Source organism: Theobroma cacao, chromosome 3, assembly GCF_053813885.1.
Source record: "Theobroma cacao isolate CCN51 chromosome 3, ASM5381388v1, whole genome shotgun sequence".
NCBI lineage: Eukaryota > Viridiplantae > Streptophyta > Magnoliopsida > Malvales > Malvaceae > Theobroma > Theobroma cacao.
This window is the reverse complement of record NC_142641.1, coordinates 619,365-637,977: the sequence shown is the minus strand read 5'-3', so window position 1 is coordinate 637,977 and position 18,613 is coordinate 619,365. Positions and strand designations below refer to the sequence as shown.

The window sequence follows — 18,613 nt, the reverse complement described above, 5'->3', positions numbered from 1 at the left end:
GCTCCTCACTGCTTTGATAACATGTAGAAACTGACCAGAGAGAGGCCCCGATCCCCCGGACCTTTTCTGGGAGATTTCCTTCCTACTCGTATTTGTGTCTTGTCCGTTCTTACAGCTAAGGGGATTGATGGGTATTGGTAGTAGTATAAATAGGAGCTCTACATCTTTACCTCAAAAGGCCTTTGATCCCCAAAAAAAACATCACCAGTCTTTGGCTTGTGTCTGGTTCTAATACGTGTTATGCATATTTCTCCGTCAGTCTATCTATAATTTTATAGGGAATTCTCCCAAAAGAATATTTGGGTTTGCATTTGTTTGTGTGGCTGGGGAGAACGAGGAAGGTGGGGTAAGATAGCTAGCCAGAGAGATGAAGAAGAGCGGCGGAGGTGAGGCTTCGAAACCTGATAGGAAAACCATCGAGAGGAACCGCAGAATTCACATGAAAGCTTTGTGCTTTAAGCTTGCCTCTCTTGTTCCTCAGCAGCGCTTCAAACCCTCCAAGGTATATATATGTATATATATAGAGTTGTTAATTCTCTCCCTTCCTTCCTTCTTTCTTTCTCAGGAGTACCTCACCGATTTCTGGGTTGGTTTCTGGAACTTTTTGCTCAAGAGCTTGGAGCTTTGAGCATTCCCGAAGCATATATATTATTGGGAATGATCATTGAAGACAATATAATTTGGCTAATTATTTCTCTCTCTCTCTCTCTCCCGAATGATTGGAGAAAAACCTTTCCAATCATTAATTCTCAATCCTCCCCATGGTACTTGATTGATGTTTTTACTAGTCAGCCTATGCATGTTAATGTCGAAAATCTCTCAATCTTTTCATCAATTCCCAACATCCATCCTTATCTCCATCATTTCATGATGTTTTTTCCTTTTGCTACCACTTCACTTTCTTTGAGGTGCTAGCTAGCCACTCCCTTAACTATAAAACCATAGAAGTGGGAGATGAGCATAAGGAAAATATCGCAATCTTATCCATACCAGGGAATGGCCCTTTTTATGAACAAAAACCAATGTTTGATAACATTATGGACACCCTTTTCTTCCAAGATCCTTCGCTATCAAGTAATTATTTCATTTACATCCTTTTGTGGGTATTCGTGGCCATTACCATAAGGAAATAATAGCAATGTTATCCATACCAGGGAATGGCTGTTTTTATGCACAAATTAAAACCGATGTTTGATAACACTATGGACACCCTTCCAAGGTCCTTGCGCTATCAAGTAATTATTTCATTTATGTCCTTTCTGGGTATTCGTAGTCCTGCCATGGCAACTCTTTTTGAAGTTTTTATTAAGAAAGAGACAAAATAAAAGATAAATTGTTATCGTCGTACTCATAGATTTTTTCTTCAAAATATGTTTTCTCTTGATTTATTTTCAATATTCATCATCATCATTAAAATCTCTGAGTTGACTTTTGATCACATTTTAATGAAAATTAACTCGTCTCGTTGACAGGTTGACGAAACATGTAACTTTATTATTTTATCTGAATAAAAGTATATTATCTCAAACTTAAATTAATTTTTTGATTATTATCTAAAAGCATATGGTGCTATATGTATACATACTAACATTTTAGTTCTTATAATTTGGGATTTTCAGGAAATTGTATCGCAAACAGATCAGCTTGATCTTGCAGTTGCCTATATAAAGCATCTGAGAGAAAGGATAGAGAAATTGAAGGTGATCAAAGAACAAATGATGAAGTCAGTTGAAGCAAGCAGCAACATCATGAATAACAATGCATCAGGTGGTTTAGGTTTGCCTGTGGTTGAAATAAGAGACTTGGGTTCTAGCATAGAAGTGATTTTGATAAGTGGGTTGAATAAAAACTTCATGTTATATGAAGTTATTGGCATTCTTGAGCAAGAAGGAGCTGAAGTTGTGAGCGCTAGCTTTTCCACTGTGGGAGGTAAGATTTTCCACAATCTTCATGCTCAGGTGAGTATCAAATTCTACTCTTTTCTTTTCTTTTCTAATTTGAAAAAGGCGACAGACAGAAAACTCATACACTAATCACTAAATCAAATGTTCAAATTAATTTCAGGTTAAAATTTCAAGAGTTGGTGTAGATACTTCAACGGTTTTTCAAAGATTGCAAGAACTGATTAGCTATTACTGATGAAGATGGGGTTTAAGAAGCAACTGGATCGATCATCAAGCATGAAGACACCTGCTTGATAAAGAAAATATAGATATGTAGCCACTAGAATATATATAGCACCTCTATAGATTAAGAGTTATGTATCCAGGGCAAGTACAAGAATTTCAATTGCTAATTAAGGAGAAGAGCCAAGAGAGTAGAAAGCAGCAATATTCAGCAAAAAAAATTAAAGGATATGGCCATTTCCAAGCTGGATGTAAACTTCCCAATCCCGCCAATGGGTTTTTCTTTTACTCTTTGTTTGTATTTTTGGCCTGCCAGGCTATGGTTTTCCATGCACAGGAATTAAAATTAGTAAATCATATTAGTAGCTATAGTTTCTTGATAATTTAATGTCTGTTTTAATATAAATGATGATAATCCCCTTTTCATCTTACTTCTAATTTATTATTATTATTATTATTATGCAATGATTTATATTAAACTTTGTTTGAAAAAAAAGGGCATCGATATAAGAAAAACATTAAATTTATAATTTTTATTACTATATTATATAAATTATTAATTTTTTAAAAGTTAAGTGGTATGAATTGACCTTACTGAACATTGTAAAATTTTCAATGAAAAGATAGCATTAAAGAAGATTTAATTTATATGATGAAATGTATGTAGAAATTTGGAGATTATTAATTTTTTAAAAGTTAAATTTGGAGATTTAATTTCTAATGATAAATACATAAAAATGTCACAAATTTTATCTCATCAAAAAATGAATGAGTTTTCGGTTTATAAATAAAAGTCTTCATTTATCTAATAAACATATTTTTTAAATTAAAAACATAAATTCGTGATAAATGATATCAAAATAGATTTTCCAAATCTTCTATTTGTTAGTTATTAAATTTGAAAATCTTATTAGCCAACTCATTGGTTGCACGAACCATGTGAAAGATTTCCCATATATTTGAAAACATATAGATTATTCTTTTGGTACACATTGAAAAAGGATTAGTTATATTATAAAATCCAAATCTTGCTTGACTTAAATTGTAATTGACTCATTGACTTCGAACAATTAATTATGAGTAATTTGAAAACACTTGCTTAAGAAAGTCACTTGAGGGCCATCTATCCCCACTCGCAAACTCAAACCAATGTCTTTGTTCAAAGAATCTATAACTCTATCTACCTTCACTAATCTTAATATTTTATTGAGTAGGCCAAAAGGGTTATAATATTAATAAAAGATAAGTACAAAGAATCTTACTAAAGAATATAAATCAAAATAAAACCTACCCCATTTGCTGCATCAGTGAGAAGAAGCATCCTCGAGCTACCTTCACTAATTTTTAACATTCATAAATATAGTAAAAGAATTATATAATAATAATAATTAAGCCTGCGACGAAAGTAAGATGATCGAAATAAAAATTAAAGTTCATTGTTTTAGATTGAGAAGAGGTCGAATTCTTTTTTTTTTTTTTAATTTTAAAAAATGAGCATAACGCGGTAAATTTTTATTAAAATAATAAAGATTAACCAAGAAAACAGCATGACTTTAAAATGTACGTTGAACTTGTCAGAGTTTGTTGAGCAAAATCATCGTACCTACGTTTGCTTCTTCATGGTCATGGATATGTAATATATAATATATAATATATAATATAATATAATAATATATTACACGTGCGGATATGCTTTCTTCTTCATTACTAAATAATATATAATATAATATAATAATATATTACACGTGCGGATATGCTTTCTTCTTCATTACTAAGTTAATTCCAAGAAGCTAGCAACTTGGAATAAAGAAAGAAAGAAATTGGACTCATTTCATTTGGTGATGGTCAAGCATTCATAAAGAATTTCTCTTCTACAATCATAAAATTCTTAAACAACCCTTTATCCCTCAAATTTTAAATATAATTATGTTCGTTTTCGATTGGATGATCGAACCAAAGACGCGTAAATCCTAAACCTACCTTTTAATTTATTATTAAAAAATTTTATCTGCACTTTATTAAGAAATATTAATGTTAACTAAATTTATTTTTTGTATTAATTGTATTATTGTTGATATAACCAACTAAGTTTTACAAGAGATTATTACTTTTGTATGTAATTAATAGAATGGAATATAAGATAAAATATTAAATAAGTAGTTGAGTATTCTATTTAATAATAAGTGTAGTTATCTGATTAGAAATCCTTATAAAAATTATACCTAATTAAAAAATAAAATTAAGCATGCATATAATTTTCATGCATTACATTATTTCTCGTAAGATAACTTTAAGAAAACATTTAAATGTATTTAATCTTATATTCTATTTAATCAAGTATATAACTTCTATGTTAAATATTTTCCACTTTCATTTCTTTTTTTTTTTTTACGAAATTATAAAAATCATTAGTATCAAGGGAAGGTTTCTTTTGTTAAATTTTATGTATAATTAATTTATATTAATTAAGAATCTACCATAATTCTTTATACATGATTTAAGAGCGGAAATAATATTGATCAAAATAACAGTTGGGATTCAATGCATTAAGATCAAGAGACGGGACCTAGTTATATATATAGTGAATCCTTAATCCCACACATAATAAGATTTATGATTTTCTACACGTGACTACACTTTTAAACTCATTTTTAATATCAGAATCTAACCCACTTTAATATTATCTCTTTGTCAAGAGTATTTTGATAAAATACAAAATATAAATAATGTAAATCCAAACTTTGATTTTTCAAGAAAATTAATCTAACACTTTTTCCCTGTCAAAATCATGGAGGCGGCTGAAAAACTCAACTTTAAAGGCTCAGTTGCTTGCACCTTTGAACTTAATTAGGATATTTTTGGCAGGAAAATTGATAGGTTCTTGACACTCAAGGAATCAAGCTCAACCTCCTGGACCAGCAACGTCCCTTCAGTCTCCAGGTATTGCACATGTCAAAAATAAAACAATTTCTCTCAAAGTACCAAAGGGAAAAGTCAATGCCAAGATGATTTCAGCTAATTCGGAAGAATTGGGATATTTAAATAATATCTTAGAAGAGAATATTTAACATATTTTAAATAAGAATCCCATTACAGAATTATATATATATCTGCATGCTTAACTTATTTATTTTGTTAGCAAATAATCAGAAAGAGCCGTGCTTTGAAAATTTCGTGGACTTTAATCTTATAACTTTTAACGAGGTTGTAGATGAATTTCGTTCTCTGAAGAACACAATGTTTGTTGGCGACCCATGGAATTGCATTTCTTGGAATCACTTTCTGTGATAAATGAAAGAATTTATCCAAGATGAGGAGATAAAAGAAAGATATATCTTCTTTAATGGTCGAAGTTGAATCCTCAACTCTTATAGATTTGGAAAATACTCCTTCTGTATGTTTTGAATGATCTCGTAAGACACCATCTACTGTTGTAGGACTCGACTTCCCTAAGGCCGACCCATTGACATTAATTTTCCAGGACCCCATGGGGGAGACCAAGTGGTATGGGGCCATCGAGTGGGTCGGGGCTTGGCAGTGGACGGTAACTAGGGGTCCAAACATAGAAAACCATACTGGTGACACGTGTGGTTATGTCTTTAGCACGTGTGCTTCTGTCAAACGCTTCACTCGCTGAGTCACTCTCTCTGGTCTTCATCTTTCGACAATTTCCACCTTCCCTCACTTTCCCAGCAGCCAAGCACAGAATATGCCACGGTTTCTCTCTCTCTCTCTCTCTCTCTCATTTTTCAAAATTTCATTTTTCTCATGTTTCTGTTTGGATGGAGAGAAAAATTTAACAAATTTGCATTCTTTTCCAGTGCAGGTATCTGATCGGGCAGGCTAATAGCTAAAAATCAAGAAAAAAGGTATTTTTTTTTCTCTTTTATATCTTTTTTCCATATATTTTAGCATGACTAGCTTGTGATATTTATTTTTGCCTTGTAATGTGGAAGGAAGCAATTTTAGTTAACAAAATACAAGTTGTACTCTTCAGAACTGAATCTCATTGCTCTGAAAAAGATTATTTAATCCTGTGCTATAAGATTTGTTGTCATAATGTTTCCTATTGTACCCCTAAAAGATTGCATTTTCCTTGAAAATTTGGAGCTAATATGCTATGTGGTAGGGTGAAGGGTATCATCCTAACCTTCATTTTGTCAAAGCTATGCCAAAAAGGGTATATGTTAAAGATGATGGTATGCTACATTTAATCTTGCATCCTCCAAATTGAAAGTTCTCTCCCTTTGTTTTCTCATTTTTGTATTCTTTTTAGGATGGCAATTTTGGAGGAATCAGTTGTGAATTGGAAGATTTCTCCGCCAAATTCATATGGAGCTGTAGTTCTTGGTGGTACCTTTGATCGCTTACATGATGGTCATCGCCTCTTCCTTAGAGTAGGCGTTTTCTATTTCTCTAGTGGTTCTGTTTTTATTTTGAATCTTTCATATAAACACATAAGAGTTCTAAACAAGTGTTGCATTGTCAATAGTCATCAGCTGAGCTGGCAATGGATCGGATTGTGGTTGGAGTCTGCGATGGCCCTATGTTAACAAACAAACAGGTGAACAACATGTTGATTGTTTTATGTCAAGATATTTAATAACCTAATAGTGATAGTAATGTGAACTGGTATCATAGTATGTGGTAGTTGTCCTTTCATGTAGCTTAACTGAACATAAAATTGTGGTACAATAAATCACAGTTTACATCTTAAATCTGTCGCGGTTTATATAAAAATTCCTGCTCTAGACTGTATCTGTGATGCTACTCCAGCTGAGGCATTGATCTTCGATGCATGTATTCTATTTTTGCATGAGATAAAGGTTGCCATTTGATATAACCAAAATCTTATGCTTTATTTTCATTTCAGGCTGCAGAACAAAATTGCATAATATTTTTTCCTTTGTTTGTGTAGTTCTCCGATTTAATACAGCCCATTGAGGAAAGGATGCGTAATGTTGAAAGTTACATAAAGGTAATTAATGAAGGAATGTGTTGTGTTTGTCTTGCATGCTCAATTAGAAACATGTGCTTATTTGGTTATTGCATTTTGTTTCTGTGATCATACTGGGATAGTTTTCTAACTCGACTGAAGTTAGGTTTTCTATGCCAGCTTGTTGTGAGGCTGCATAAAGGTTTATTGATGTAGCTGAGATGGAAGCTATTAAGTGGTTCATGTGTTCCTTAGCTTACCTCATTGTGTCTGAGTGTCAGCTTGATGACACTGCAATTGCCTTCTGTCTAAAATTTTATATCTATTATAGTAAGAGTTAAGAGTGAAAGGAGTAACACATGGACCATCACTCTTGCAACATCAGTTGCAATGTATCACATAAACAAACATGAGGTCTTTTGCAAAATGTCTGATGAAAATCTTTTAGTTGTCTTTGCATAGTCTTCAATTTGTTTGTCTTCCTGCAGTCAATCAAACCTGAGCTGGTTGTGCAAGTTGAACCAATTACAGATCCTTATGGCCCTTCAATTGTTGATGAGAAATTGGATGCCATTGTTGTCAGGTTTGTTATTGAGTATCATGTTTCTAGTCTTGTAAGATAAGGGTACCGAGTGTTTTTTTCTTTTGAAGTTGTTTAAATATAAAGTAGTTTTAGATTTAGCTGTATGATGTTTGATCTGTTAGCAGGCCTTTGGAGCCTTTAATGCGTGTCTTGTGAGAGGGACGTATTTTCACTTAGTGCTTTGCTGATTCTTGCAATTTTACTTTTCCTTTCTGGGTTTTTCCCACTTTCCATAGTCTACTGAAAGAATGATCTGGCTATGTTAATGCAAGCTGAAACTCCAAGGGGTATGGTACTGTTTTCATCACCTAAGGAACCGCAGACTTGACTGGTTTTAATTTTCTGCAGCAAAGAGACAGTACCAGGTGGAATATCAGTCAATAAAAAGCGAGCTGACAGAGGCCTTTCACAACTGAAGGTTAGAATTTCTGGTTTTATTCATGTGATGTATATATTTTTTCGATATTAGTTCTGAAGTTGAAGCAAGTTTCTTCGGACTTGTTTGAAAATAATCACAAGGAATTGGCTATAACATCATGGAGTTTCTGCAGATTGAAGTTGTAGATCTAGTTTCTGAAGAGTCTAGCCAAGGCAAGCTGAGCTCAACAACATTAAGGAAGCTTGAGGCTGAGAAGGCCAAAAATCAACAGTCTGGGTAAGCTGACAATGGAAACCCAATGTTGGGATGGCTAGGAAACCGTTTTTGAAGGTTATAGCACAGTGTACAGAAGACACAGTCTTCGAATCACTGCAGCTTCATGGATATACCCAGAATTTCCATACAATAAAAGCGTTCAGCTTTCCTCTTCAAAGAACTACCCTATGCAATATCTGTGAGTTCTGTACATTCTGCAATGTGTTGTTATTTTCTTTCATAATTATGAAGTCTCTAGAACTAGCAAACTTTGTACCCACAGGGGGGAACTTGTTCCAAGTTTGGGGGAGAGGATTGCCACCTGTTTCCTAGACCAAATTTCTCAAAGACATCATTATTCATGATTATCTATAGATTTAAAGCATGAACTGGTCAAGAATAAGTGAGATTGGACGATGTCAATGATTGAAGCATAACATAATATTTATTTTTAGTACAACTTAATTAGTAGAAAAAAAGTAATTAAAAGACATTGTAGTGAGGGAGCCACCTTAAGACGGGCCTTTCCCAAATGCTGACAGTCTAATCTGGTAGATGTCAACTGGAAAATGACTATATAAAACTAATGATCATACTTAACTTGTATAAATTATAATTATCCTTAGATCAGTAAGAAGCTGACAAGGCAGAAAACAAAACTTTTCTTCATTTTCTCCACTTAGTATTATTTAATGTAATTTAATCTTTTCTTCATTTAGACGTTTTTGACTTAATTATATCATCCCCTTCGTTTTATAGGTGGCAAAATCTGTTTCGACCTCAAAAACCCGACTTAACTTATCCGAAATCAAATCCAATTATAATATTATTTTCGTTATGTTAAACTAAAAAATTTAATTAACAATCAGTTATTTAATTACTAATTAAATGAATAAGTGACAATCATATAAACCCATTGATGAAGTTTAAAAAGTTTTTAATCAATGTATAACATAAACTTAACATAAAATTTGAGAAAACTTATGAAGGTGAGACTTTTAGGGATTTTCGGCACACTATTAGAATTAGAATATTTTATGTTTTTAATTTATTTTTTTTTATCTATTTTCAAAGTTGTGATTAGTTAAAAATAGCATAAGATTTCTTAATCTTTATTATTTATTTCTATCACATTAATTGTGCATTGTTTGCTATAAAAAAATTATTTGGGGCCCCAAAGAGAATTGAACTCCTTTGGTAGCTTAATGAGGGTTTTACTTAAAAAACAAAATTAAAGGAATCTTTGACCTTAATTATACCAAAATATTGATGTGGGTAACATGACTTGATGATTATGATTTCAATGATAAAATAAAGCCAAAAATTCCGTTTAATAAATTTGCTCCATTAAGTAATTGGAGTCAACCCCATGAGAAGAGCAAAGAAGAAAACTACTTATGATAATGTAACCCTAATAATAAAAAAATTAAAAAAAAAAAACTAATGAAGTAGTGTGGAAAGATTCAAACTTTGAATATTGATCTTTGATTAAAGAAAGAATAATCTTTGAATTAAATATTTTGTAAGCAATTTATGGACTTATTAATTAAATAAAGTAATGAAGATAGAGGAAGCTGATAAGTATGTCCATTAAAAAATTAATCAAATTTTATGGATATACATTCTTTTTTTGACATTAATATCAAGTGTATGATTTTTATGAAATTATGACGGAATTATGACGTGACTCATCTTAATTCTAGAACCGAATAATCTATAGCTATCTTATCCTATTTTTTTTAAAAAAAATTAAATGCTCCAAAGTACTATCAATATTGTTTGTGGTGTATGTGTGAATGTGTTATGACGTGACTCATCTTAATTCAAGAACCGAGTAATATATAGTTATCTTATCTAAATTTTCTTTAAAGTGCTCCAAAGTACTATCAATATTGCTTGTGGTGTTTATATGTGAAAGTGTTGACTAATTTTATGAATGGTCTTTTTTTTACGATAATATCGAATGCACGATTTTTATAAAATTATAACAGAATTATGACGTGGTACATCTTAATTCAAGAGCCGAGTAATCTATAATGATCTTATCTTATTTTTTTTTAATTAAATGTTCCAAAATATGATCAATAGTGCTTGTGGTGTATATGTGAACGTGTAGTCCTTAGCTTTATGTGGAAGGAATTAAAAGAGAAGTATTTGTAAAATTAAAGTTTAGATTAAATAAATCGATGGTGTAGAAAAGAAAAAGAATTAATAAAGAAAATGTTGAATGCATGTGGCAAAAACATGGTCGGTGGGCATGCAGAGATTTTCTGGCCAACTAATTTTCCAGATGGTCCCAATTCGAGATTACAATGTAAAATTTGAACATTGAGACCCACCAAGCTATAAATATAATGTATTTGTTTATTTATTTTTGGACCACAAATTTAATTATTTTTATTATTTTTATTTATCTGTCAGCGAGTCGGCAAAATAAATTTAATCCTTTGAATCTAAATGGGCAGATCAAGCGATAACCTTTAAAATAAAATCTTTTGAATCTAAAAGAAGTTGGGATTGAAGAGTAAATTATGTGTGGACAGACAGACAGATTTAGAGGAGATTGATTGGTTGAATCTTCAAATCCTATCCAACATTAGGAATGATGTGTTTCCTTTTACCTTAGTGGAGGTAACAATTAGAATATCCAAAATATTCCTTTTAGATCCTCAAAATTTGATAGAAAAATCCTCAAAATTTGATAGAAAAATTTTCAAAATTTTATGAAAATATTATTATTTCTCGAGACACACGACTATAATTAACTATGATTTTTTTTGGAACGGAATGTTCATTAATTAAAATCGCAAATTTTAACTGTCGAGTGAAAATTTTATTTTTCATTATTTTTAATAAATAGTTTATGATACTATAGATTAAATTATTTATATAAAGAATAAATTTGGCAGTTGGTTAACTTCATAATCATTGTAATTTGGTGAATTTTTCATTTTTACCTTTTTAGAAGAGATTTTAAAGTTATGAATTTATCACTGTCTTATAATATATGAATTCGTCTAATCATCAAATGTTTTACTTAAGTTTCAAAAATGTGACCTTCAAATTAAAAGTTTAATTATTTGAATTTTTTTATATTTTTAACTTCAAAATTAAAAATTTAAATATAAAAAAAATAAAAGTTGATATTGATCACAAATAAAAGTGTCTCATGCAAAAAGGTAGCAAAAAAATGAGTCTTTTTTCTATATATTTTTTTTTATAATTAAAAGAGAAGAATTCAAACTCTACTCTTTAAGCAAGAGGATTATATACTAATCAATGAACTAAATGTTCGAGTGTTTTTTTCTATATTATTAACCTTTAAGTATTTTCTTATTCTATTAAATTTTGACATGTCATCACTTAAAAGAGAATAATTTGCCACAAAATTTAATCCTGGTAACCTACTCAATAAAGTAGATTTAAAGCTTTGGTGAAGTTAAAAATTGATTGAAGTTCAACTTTTTCACTTTATTGGATTAAAATCCATTTATTGTTTAACCAAATCACAATCTATTCATTCATGAAATTTTTAAGAAAAGATGGAAAATAAAAAAAAGGAAGGAAACCGATATACGAAAAATAAAACGATAAATTAAAAATATAATTTTGATAATTTTTTTTAAATTATATAAATAACAATAATCATTCACAAATTTTCAATTCTATTATCGCTTATTATGTCAATTTTGAATAATATCTAAACTTTTGCTTAAAATAATATTAATTTGCTTGCAAACGCAATCATTATATCAGATTTGTGTAAATTAATTTCCTTTTACCTTAGTGGAGGTAACAATTAGAATATCCAAAATATTCCTTTTAGATCCTCAAAATTTGATAGAAAAATCCTCAAAATTTGATAGAAAAATTTTCAAAATTTTATGAAAATATTATTATTTCTCGAGACACATGACTATAATTAACTATGATTTCTTTTGGAACGGAATGTTAATTAATTAAAATCGCAAATTTTAACTGTCAGGTGAAAATTTTATTTTTCATTATTTTTAATAAATAGTTTATGATACTATAGATTAAATTATTTATATAAAGAATAAATTTGGCAGTTGGTTAACTTCATAATCATTGCAATTTGGTGAATTTTTCATTTTTACCTTTTTAGAAGAGATTTTAAAGTTATGAATTTATCACTGTCTTATAATATATGAATTCGTCTAATCATCAAATGTTTTACTTAAGTTTAAAAAATGTGACCTTCAAATTAAAAGTTTAATTATTTGAATTTTTTTATATTTTTAACTTCAAAATTAAAAATTTAAATATATAAAAAAATAAAAGTTGATATTGATCACAAATAAAAGTGTCTCATGCAAAAAGGGTAGCAAAAAAATGAGTCCTTTTTTTATATTATTTTTTTTTATAATTGAAGGAGGAGGATTTAAATTCTACTCTTTAAGTAAAAAGATTATACGCTAATCAATGAGCTAAATGCTCGAGTGCTTTTTTGTATATTATTAACCTTTAAGTATTTTCTTATTCTATTAAATTTTGACATGTCATCACTTAAAAGAGAATAATTTGCCACAAAATTTAATCCTGGTAACCTACTCAATAAAGTAGATTTAAAGCTTTGGTGAAGTTAAAAATTGATTGAAGGTCAACTTTTTCACTTTATTGGATTAAAATCCATTTATTGTTTAACCAAATCACAATCTATTCATTCATGAAATTTTTAAGAAAAGATGGAAAATAACAAAAAAGAAGGAAACCGATATACGAAAAATAAAACGATAAATTAAAAATATAATTTTGATAATTTTTTTTAAATTATATAAAAAATAATAATCATTCGCAAATTTTCAATTCTACTATCGCTTATTATGTCAATTTTGAATAATATCTATACTTTTGCTTAAAATAATATTAATTTGCTTGCAAACGCAATCATTATATCAGATTTGTGTAAATTATTTACATTGATATGACTGAGTCAAGTTTAAAAATTGTTGCCACTGAGATACAACATCATATATGATTCCTTTCTTGAATTTTGTTTCTTTCTCTATGAACTGTTTATATTAGAGTCAAATGGAAATATTAGAATAGGGAGAAGACTGGCAGTAAAGTAAGAAAGTAGGAGTTACATAGTGACGGAGGAATTTGAAACATTGAAGGAGTAAAGAAGAGGAGACCAAAGTGGGTCAGTTACACACGTTGTGTTCAGGCAATTCCATGTGCCCACATGGATGATTGGAGACTCAACAAACTCTCTCTTTCTCTTTCTTCTTCTTCTTCTTCTTCTGCTGCCACTTCTTTTACATCAACAACAAGAAGAACAAACTACGGCACGAAGTAAAAAACATGACTTTTTTTGTTAAGTTATAACTACTCTAAGAACCACCCATAACGTATTATTAAGCAACACCCTCATTTCCCTTCGTTTTCTTTGATTCCGTGTTGAAAGTTTTAGTCTTTTCAAAAAGTATGAAGGAAAGCAGTGATGGGTTTGTTAGAGCAGATCAGATTGATCTGAAGAGCTTGGATGAGCAGCTTGAGAGGCATCTTAACAGGGTTTGGGCCACTGACAAGAGCAAGAACAAGAGAGATGATGATGGTGATGGTCGAGTTGATGATGATGATGGAAAGCTCAAGCTTACTCCCAGTAGCACCAATAAGGCTGCAACTATTGTGAACAACGAGAGACAGGAGTGGGAGATCGACCCTTCCAAGCTCATCATCAAAGCTGTCATTGCTCGTGGTACCTTTGGCACTGTTCACCGTGGCATCTATGATAGCCAGGATGTTGCCGGTTAGTTTCTCTTTTGAATCTCCAAATGCAAAATACTTCCTTTTCTTTAACATTTTTTTTCTTGAAAGGCCTTATCCCCCTCTTTATTTTTTTTAACGAAATTATTGACTATTTTAAGTTGTTAACTGATATTCAGTTGGTTTGCTGTTTGCATTAGTGAATATATCAGTTAATTTTGTGAAATTAGGGACTTTTTTTTTTTCCTTGAAGGGTATTTTACTTCTGAGAGGGGGCAGAATCAGTTGTTTTTCCAAGGATTATTCTAGTTTTTGTTTGCAATATTGGACCAGGTGGACTACAATGATACTCGTTATTGTTGTTTGAGGTCCCTTCATGGTTCTATGTTATTATGTGTTATTTATTTGGATCCATTTAGTAGAATTCTGGTTTTCTTTTGGCAGTTGACTGTTATGGTGATGTGGTGATTGGCAGTTTTAAATGTAGTCTTACAAAATCCGTGACTCCGCACGGGTTTGGGTTGAATTTGCTGGTTCAGGATCAGCAACTTGGATAATGTTGTTGTAATAATTAACTTTTCATGTGATCCTAGCTGTTAGTTAATATTATGGACATAAAAAATGTATAAACCAGAAAAGAAAAAAATTATACTGTCAAATGAATTTCATAGCTGGGTATTGTAATTCCAGTATGTTATTTGCTCAATATGTTAATAATACAGCCGCTTATCCTAACCAAGATAAGATCTATTTGATTCATCTGGTTATATCTTATTACGAACCTTTATTTGTTTTACTACAATGGTTTTTGGTGCCTTTCTTGGTCTTCAGTGAAGCTGCTTGACTGGGGTGAGGAGGGCCACAGGACAGACGCTGAGATTGCCTCATTAAGGGCAGCTTTCTCGCAAGAAGTTTCCGTGTGGCATAAACTTGAGCATCCCAATGTTACCAAGGTCAATTTCTAATTTAGCAGAAACTTTTTTTTTTATCCTTTTTGTGTGAAGACATTTGTGGGCGGATTTTGGAAAGCCTGGGCTTTTGCATAAATGCTTGGAAATTTTCTTTCTGAAACCATTACTCAACTATGATAAAGTGCTTAAGGAATCCTCCATCAAAAGGTCACTAGTATTGCTGTTAATGTCTTCACAAGCGGAACATCTATAAATTGATGGATTGCAGTAATATTATCAAAGCTATCACCTTTTTCTGGCACCATAATAAAATTCTCCAAACTCCTCCAGCTGCAAATAGAAAGGAAATGCACACCCGACATGCACAAAACTGATGACCAACTACCACAGATGCATGGCTTGAGGAGATACCTTCTGTCTTTGCATTTTCTAGTAAATGGTTTTTCACAACTTAAAATTGCCAATAGTCAAGTTATTGATACAAATTAAAATGCTGTGAGAAAATACTTCCTTCACCATATTTGGTAATGACCTGTTGCGCCACAAAGAATTTTAGTTTCCTTGAATCAAATCTTTCCTATTGGACTTTTTTTCTTTTGTCAACCACAGGATATAATGTTGCTCAATTCTTTATAATTCTCTTTTAAGAGGTAGAGGTAGCGCTTGTTTACCTTGCTTCCCTTTCCTTCTTCCATCTTGCTGATTTTTTATTTGATTCCTTCACCAAAGAGGTCGTGTTGACTGTTTTCCTGTTTTTTTGCCTTTATATACTTTCTGCTTTCTTTCAAGAGATTGAAGTTCTCATTCTAAATAATACACCAAAAAATTTGGTATGTTGTAGATGATTGTCATTTCCATATAATCTCAGACACTTCAAAGTATAACTTTAAATATGAACTAATTCATTGAGAAAGCTATAATGACTGGAAGAGAAACATTCTTTCTATTTATTTATATCTGTTGCTGCATAACTGTGCACTCATGTGAGTTGGACTTGAATATGTTCACTATATTTGCAAACCTTTTTTAGATAGGTGGTTGCCCATGGTTCTCCTGATCCCCTGCCCTCATGATTTTGCCCCTCAGAACAAGGCCATTTAACATGTATTCAGCTTTTGGAAACTTTTCTCATGTCTTCATGATTTTGTGGTGGTTCTCTTTTGGTTTAGGAATCCTTTCCCTTTTTTGGGTGTGTTGTTGGGGGATTGTTGTTTTGGAGGACAGGGAGAGGATCAGGGAATGTTTTCAGAATTAAATCCCACCAAGAATTTGCTTCTGCTTGTACTGATATATTAATATGAAATTATCCAAGATTGCCAAACTCTCCATGATCTCTTCTTAGGAAGACTTAATATTTCATAGCATCAATTATTTTTTTGTTTCCATCTACTAGCTTCCCCTTCTATAATTGCATATGTTATTCCTCTTCATAAACTAGAAAAGGAAAAATTAGGTAAAATAAAATTTTCTTTTGTCTTTGGAAATATGTTTTATTAATCGAAAACTTCATTGAATCAATGAGTCTGTTGGAGTCAGGGTTATTGGTTGAGTGGCAGTATCTTCTGCTTTAGAATGATTATGAAATGCAACTAGACTAATTGGAGTTGCTTCCATTTTGTTTGTACATCATAATCCAGGAATTTATGTCACCTACTTGTAGTGCTTTAGGATGAAACAGCTTGGATATCTAGGAAGCTCTGTAGTGTATATTTTCTGACAAAGAATATTACTGTTTTAGCTATGGTTGTTGAGCTTCTTGGTAGATTCTCATTCTTACTAATTCTTGTTTATCCCTTTCCAGTTTATAGGGGCAACAATGGGCTCATCAGGGCTACAAATACAAACTGAGAATGGTCAAATAGGCATGCCAACTAGTGTGTGTTGTGTTGTTGTGGAATATCTACCTGGGGGTGCTCTGAAATCTTATCTTATAAAGAACAGGAGAAGGAAGCTAGCTTTCAAAGTGGTTGTTCAACTTGCGCTTGATCTTGCTAGAGGGTACTCTAACCTATGTCTCATTTTCATTGACCCAAAAAAACAACTTTTGTCCCATTTTCTGTTTGTTTCTTTTCTTTATTGTATTGTGGTTTGACAGCTCCAGCATGTTTTGAAATTTTCTCTAGCTTAGAGGGGCATCTATCATTTTTGTAGGTTGAGTTACCTTCATTCACAGAAGATTGTCCACAGAGATGTAAAGACAGAGAACATGTTGTTAGACAAGACACGTACAGTAAAAATTGCTGATTTTGGGGTTGCTCGTGTTGAGGCTTCAAATCCTAATGACATGACCGGAGAGACAGGAACCCTTGGTTACATGGCTCCAGAGGTATGGAGGTTATTGCCATTCCAATTTTACTATTTTCATGCAGGACTCTGAAATTAAACTTTAATTTTTTTTTTTTTGGAATTTGAGTCTGTTTTTCTTTTGGATTTTATAGTATAATTAATGGTATGTTAGGCCCAAGGGATGAATGATACATGCTTGAATATTTATCATGAAGTGAACACCGTATAGCATCATTAAAAAAAGACAGCTCCTTTTGAAACTATTTTATTTGATTTAATGATGGGAAGTTTTCGCTTTGGAGCTTTTTGAGTGAATGTGATGGTATTGAATCTGTGACTTTAATGTTTCAGCTAATTAGAGAGAAGGTGAAAGAAAAGGGTAAAAATTGTTGATTGAATGATTAGTAACTCATCAAATGGGAGGTTTACAGGTTCTCAATGGCAACCCATATAACAGGAAATGCGATGTGTACAGTTTTGGCATCTGTTTATGGGAGATATATTGTTGCGACATGCCGTATCCTGATCTTAGTTTCTCTGAAGTGACTTCAGCTGTGGTTCGCCAGGTATACTTTTGGCCCCTATCCTTATAATTTTGCTTTCCTGTCCTCTTTTGGTTTTCCCCCCAGAATGGAGCATTATTCTTTGTGTCGTATTATGAAATGATTGCACCTTAGACCCCATTTCCCCGCTTTTTCATTGCTAATAGTCCTGATATTAAAAACACAGAATTTGAGACCAGAGATGCCGAGATGTTGCCCCAGTTCTCTAGCAAATGTAATGAAACGATGTTGGGATGCTAACCCTGACAAGCGGCCTGAAATGGATGAGGTAGTTTCTATGCTGGAGGCCATAGATACATCAAAAGGTGGAGGTATGATTCCTGTCGATCAACAGCAGGGCTGTCTTTGCTTCCGGAGGTATCGAGGGCCTTGAAAAATTACTCCATGATGCAGCTAAAAGATTGCGAGACTATTATTTTAAAGTTAGAGAGGTCCGGTTTGTATTTACTATGAAAAAGCAAAACAACAATCAGATACCAACCTGAGAGGAAAAGGTGGTGGTGGGTATAGGCTCAGGAGCTGTGCTACATTTCACTTTGCCAAATGATGTAAAGCTTTTCCCTTTGTTATTTTCTCTTATAATTTTTTAGGGGGTTCCCCATATCTGTTTATTTACTCGATTTGCCAGTCTGGTTGTGGACTGCCCCCCCCCCCCCCCCCCCCCCCCCCCTTCCACCCCTTCTGTAAGATAACTCTTTATACACTCAAGTAATAATCAACATTATTAAAGTTGATCAACATCAGCTGGTGTGGTGTCTGCCTTCTGCAGAAGCATGGTGGATTGTTGTTTTAGCCTCTATCCTTGAAAGATATCTGTCTGCTTGTTTCTTCTTGTTTCTCCCCA

The 18,613-nt window shown here is 32.1% G+C and overlaps 3 protein-coding genes across 4 annotated transcripts; all 3 read left to right on the top strand.

Moving 5' to 3' along the window:
* Positions 1-2,509, top strand: LOC18603887 (transcription factor bHLH162-like). Its single transcript, XM_018116943.2, has 3 exons — positions 1-502; positions 1,620-1,958; positions 2,065-2,509. The coding sequence occupies exons 1-3, from the start codon at positions 368-370 to the stop codon at positions 2,137-2,139; spliced, it is 549 nt and encodes a 182-aa protein (XP_017972432.1). The 5' UTR covers positions 1-367; the 3' UTR covers positions 2,140-2,509.
* Positions 2,510-5,714: 3,205 nt separating this feature from the next.
* On the top strand, positions 5,715-8,664 carry LOC18603886 (phosphopantetheine adenylyltransferase). 2 transcript variants are annotated; one of them, XM_018117946.2, is made up of 8 exons: positions 5,715-5,843; positions 5,948-5,995; positions 6,403-6,523; positions 6,619-6,690; positions 7,045-7,104; positions 7,551-7,645; positions 7,994-8,063; positions 8,197-8,664. In XM_018117946.2, exons 3-8 carry the CDS (start codon positions 6,404-6,406, stop codon positions 8,302-8,304), a joined length of 525 nt encoding a protein of 174 aa, XP_017973435.1. In that variant the 5' UTR covers positions 5,715-5,843; positions 5,948-5,995; position 6,403; the 3' UTR covers positions 8,305-8,664. The 2 variants fall into 2 exon arrangements, with proteins under 2 accessions (XP_017973435.1, XP_017973436.1); XM_018117947.2 differs by having other exon boundaries at positions 5,734-5,843; positions 5,953-5,995.
* A 4,692-nt stretch (positions 8,665-13,356) lies between these two features.
* LOC18603885 (serine/threonine-protein kinase 52-like) lies at positions 13,357-18,507 on the top strand. The gene is made up of 6 exons (XM_007036121.3): positions 13,357-14,052; positions 14,841-14,962; positions 16,722-16,918; positions 17,072-17,246; positions 17,638-17,772; positions 17,936-18,507. The coding sequence occupies exons 1-6, from the start codon at positions 13,728-13,730 to the stop codon at positions 18,140-18,142; spliced, it is 1,161 nt and encodes a 386-aa protein (XP_007036183.3). The 5' UTR covers positions 13,357-13,727; the 3' UTR covers positions 18,143-18,507.
* Positions 18,508-18,613: the final 106 nt, after the last annotated feature.

Bases quoted from the DNA above. Each gene is read 5' to 3' on its own strand.
- LOC18603887 (XM_018116943.2), top strand. From the start codon at position 368: ATGAAGAAGAGCGGCGGAGGTGAGGCTTCGAAACCTGATAGGAAAACC. The intron at 503-1,619 runs GTATATATATGT...TGGGATTTTCAG, and splicing joins AGCGCTTCAAACCCTCCAAG to GAAATTGTATCGCAAACAGA. The intron at 1,959-2,064 runs GTGAGTATCAAA...AATTAATTTCAG, and splicing joins TCCACAATCTTCATGCTCAG to GTTAAAATTTCAAGAGTTGG.
- LOC18603886 (XM_018117946.2), top strand. From the start codon at position 6,404: ATGGCAATTTTGGAGGAATCAGTTGTGAATTGGAAGATTTCTCCGCCA. The intron at 7,105-7,550 runs GTAATTAATGAA...GTCTTCCTGCAG, and splicing joins ATGTTGAAAGTTACATAAAG to TCAATCAAACCTGAGCTGGT. The intron at 7,646-7,993 runs GTTTGTTATTGA...AATTTTCTGCAG, and splicing joins TTGGATGCCATTGTTGTCAG to CAAAGAGACAGTACCAGGTG.
- LOC18603885 (XM_007036121.3), top strand. From the start codon at position 13,728: ATGAAGGAAAGCAGTGATGGGTTTGTTAGAGCAGATCAGATTGATCTG. The intron at 16,919-17,071 runs GTACTCTAACCT...TCATTTTTGTAG, and splicing joins GCGCTTGATCTTGCTAGAGG to GTTGAGTTACCTTCATTCAC. The intron at 17,773-17,935 runs GTATACTTTTGG...TTAAAAACACAG, and splicing joins CTTCAGCTGTGGTTCGCCAG to AATTTGAGACCAGAGATGCC.